We start from the raw sequence: 1334 nt of genomic DNA, 5'->3' as shown, positions 1-1334 counted from the left end.
ATCCCTGGGGGGGTTTCCAAGCCCTGGGGATGGTGCTGAGGGACACGGGGCAGTGGGGAATGGGCAGGGCTGGGGGGATGGGTGGGTTGGAGGATCCTAAAGGGCTTTTCCACCCTGAACAACTCCCTGGCTCACAGCTCCTCTGCAGACACCCCAGCCCTTCAGCAGCACCCAGCCCAAGCTGGCAGGTCCTGAGCACTTTGGAGCAGCCTGGGCTCAGCACCCACCCCAGCACCCAGAGCTCAAACCCTGCCCAGCTCCTCCCCAGCTCAGGTCCCCACTCACCGTTGGACACCGAGAGGTTTGCAAAGGTCTGCAGGACAAAATAGTGGGGCAGGATCCCGGGCTGGAACTTGGAGAGCACCTCCTCCATCACCTTGTTGATGAAACGCTGCCCCACGGCCACCAGGACGTTGCTGGCTGCCTCCTGCCAGTCCCTCACCACCTCCTGCAGGGACACGGGCAGCTGGGAGCCCAGCTTCAGCCTTTCATGGAGTCCCAGAATCCCAGACTGGTTTGGGTTGGAGGGACCTCAAAGCCCACCCAGTGCCCCCCTGCATGGGCAGGGACACCTCCCAGCAGCCCAGGCTGCTCCAAGCCCCATCCAACCTGCCCTTCAACACCCCCAGGGATGGGGCAGCCACAGCTTCCCTGGGCAACCTGGGCCAGGCTCTCCCCACCCTCACAGCCCAGAATTTCCTCCCCATGTCCAACCTCCAGCTCCCCAATCCCAGTGTTAACCCATTATGACCTTAAAGACGTTTTCCAACCCCAACGACCCCACGATTTCCTGCAGCAGCAGCAGCACCAGGAGGAAGGGGAGGAGCAGGCCCAGCTTTCCAGCCCTACCTTGGACTTGGTCATCTCGTTGGACGCCAGGAAAATCACCACCTTGGCCGTGCTCTTGTCCAGCAGGGAGATGTTCTCCTTCACCACGGTCTCCATGGCCTTGAGGATGATGACCCGGTGAGGATAGGCCAGCTGGAACAGGAGGGAAGGGAGCCTGGTGGCCCAAGCTGGCAGCACCTCTCCCCTGGGAGCAGGGCCCCCTGGGGCCAGGGACAGGGGGACACGGGGACAGGGGGCTCAGGGACACGGGGACAGGGGGACACGGGGACAGGGGGACACGGGGACAGGGGGACACAGGGACACAGGGACACGGGGACACAGGGACATGGGGACAGGGGGCTCAGGGACACAGGGAAACAGGGACACAGGGACAGGGGGACAGTGGGCTCAGGGACAGGGGGACACAGGGACACGGGGACAGGGGGACACAGGGACAGGGGGACACGGGGACACGGGGACATGGGGACAGAGGGACACAGGGACCA

At 64.0% G+C, this 1334-nt stretch overlaps 1 protein-coding gene across 1 annotated transcript in view; it reads right to left on the bottom strand.

Moving 5' to 3' along the window:
- The window catches only part of LOC104386251 (maestro heat-like repeat-containing protein family member 1), a gene marked incomplete at its 5' end in the record, with an annotated part of 45205 nt that overhangs the window by 42977 nt on the left and 894 nt on the right, over window positions 1–1334 (bottom strand). The window contains 2 exon segments of the mRNA XM_009994863.1: window positions 286–448; window positions 850–981. Coding sequence (XP_009993165.1) covers window positions 286–448; window positions 850–981 — 295 coding nt within the window.

The sequence above is a fragment of the Chaetura pelagica genome, unplaced genomic scaffold (assembly GCF_000747805.2).
Source record: "Chaetura pelagica isolate M959 unplaced genomic scaffold, ChaPel_1.0 scaffold1560, whole genome shotgun sequence".
In the NCBI taxonomy this organism is placed as follows: Eukaryota; Metazoa; Chordata; class Aves; order Apodiformes; family Apodidae; genus Chaetura; species Chaetura pelagica.
The sequence above is the reverse complement of the archived record's forward strand: the minus strand, read 5'-3'. Positions and strand labels throughout refer to the sequence as shown.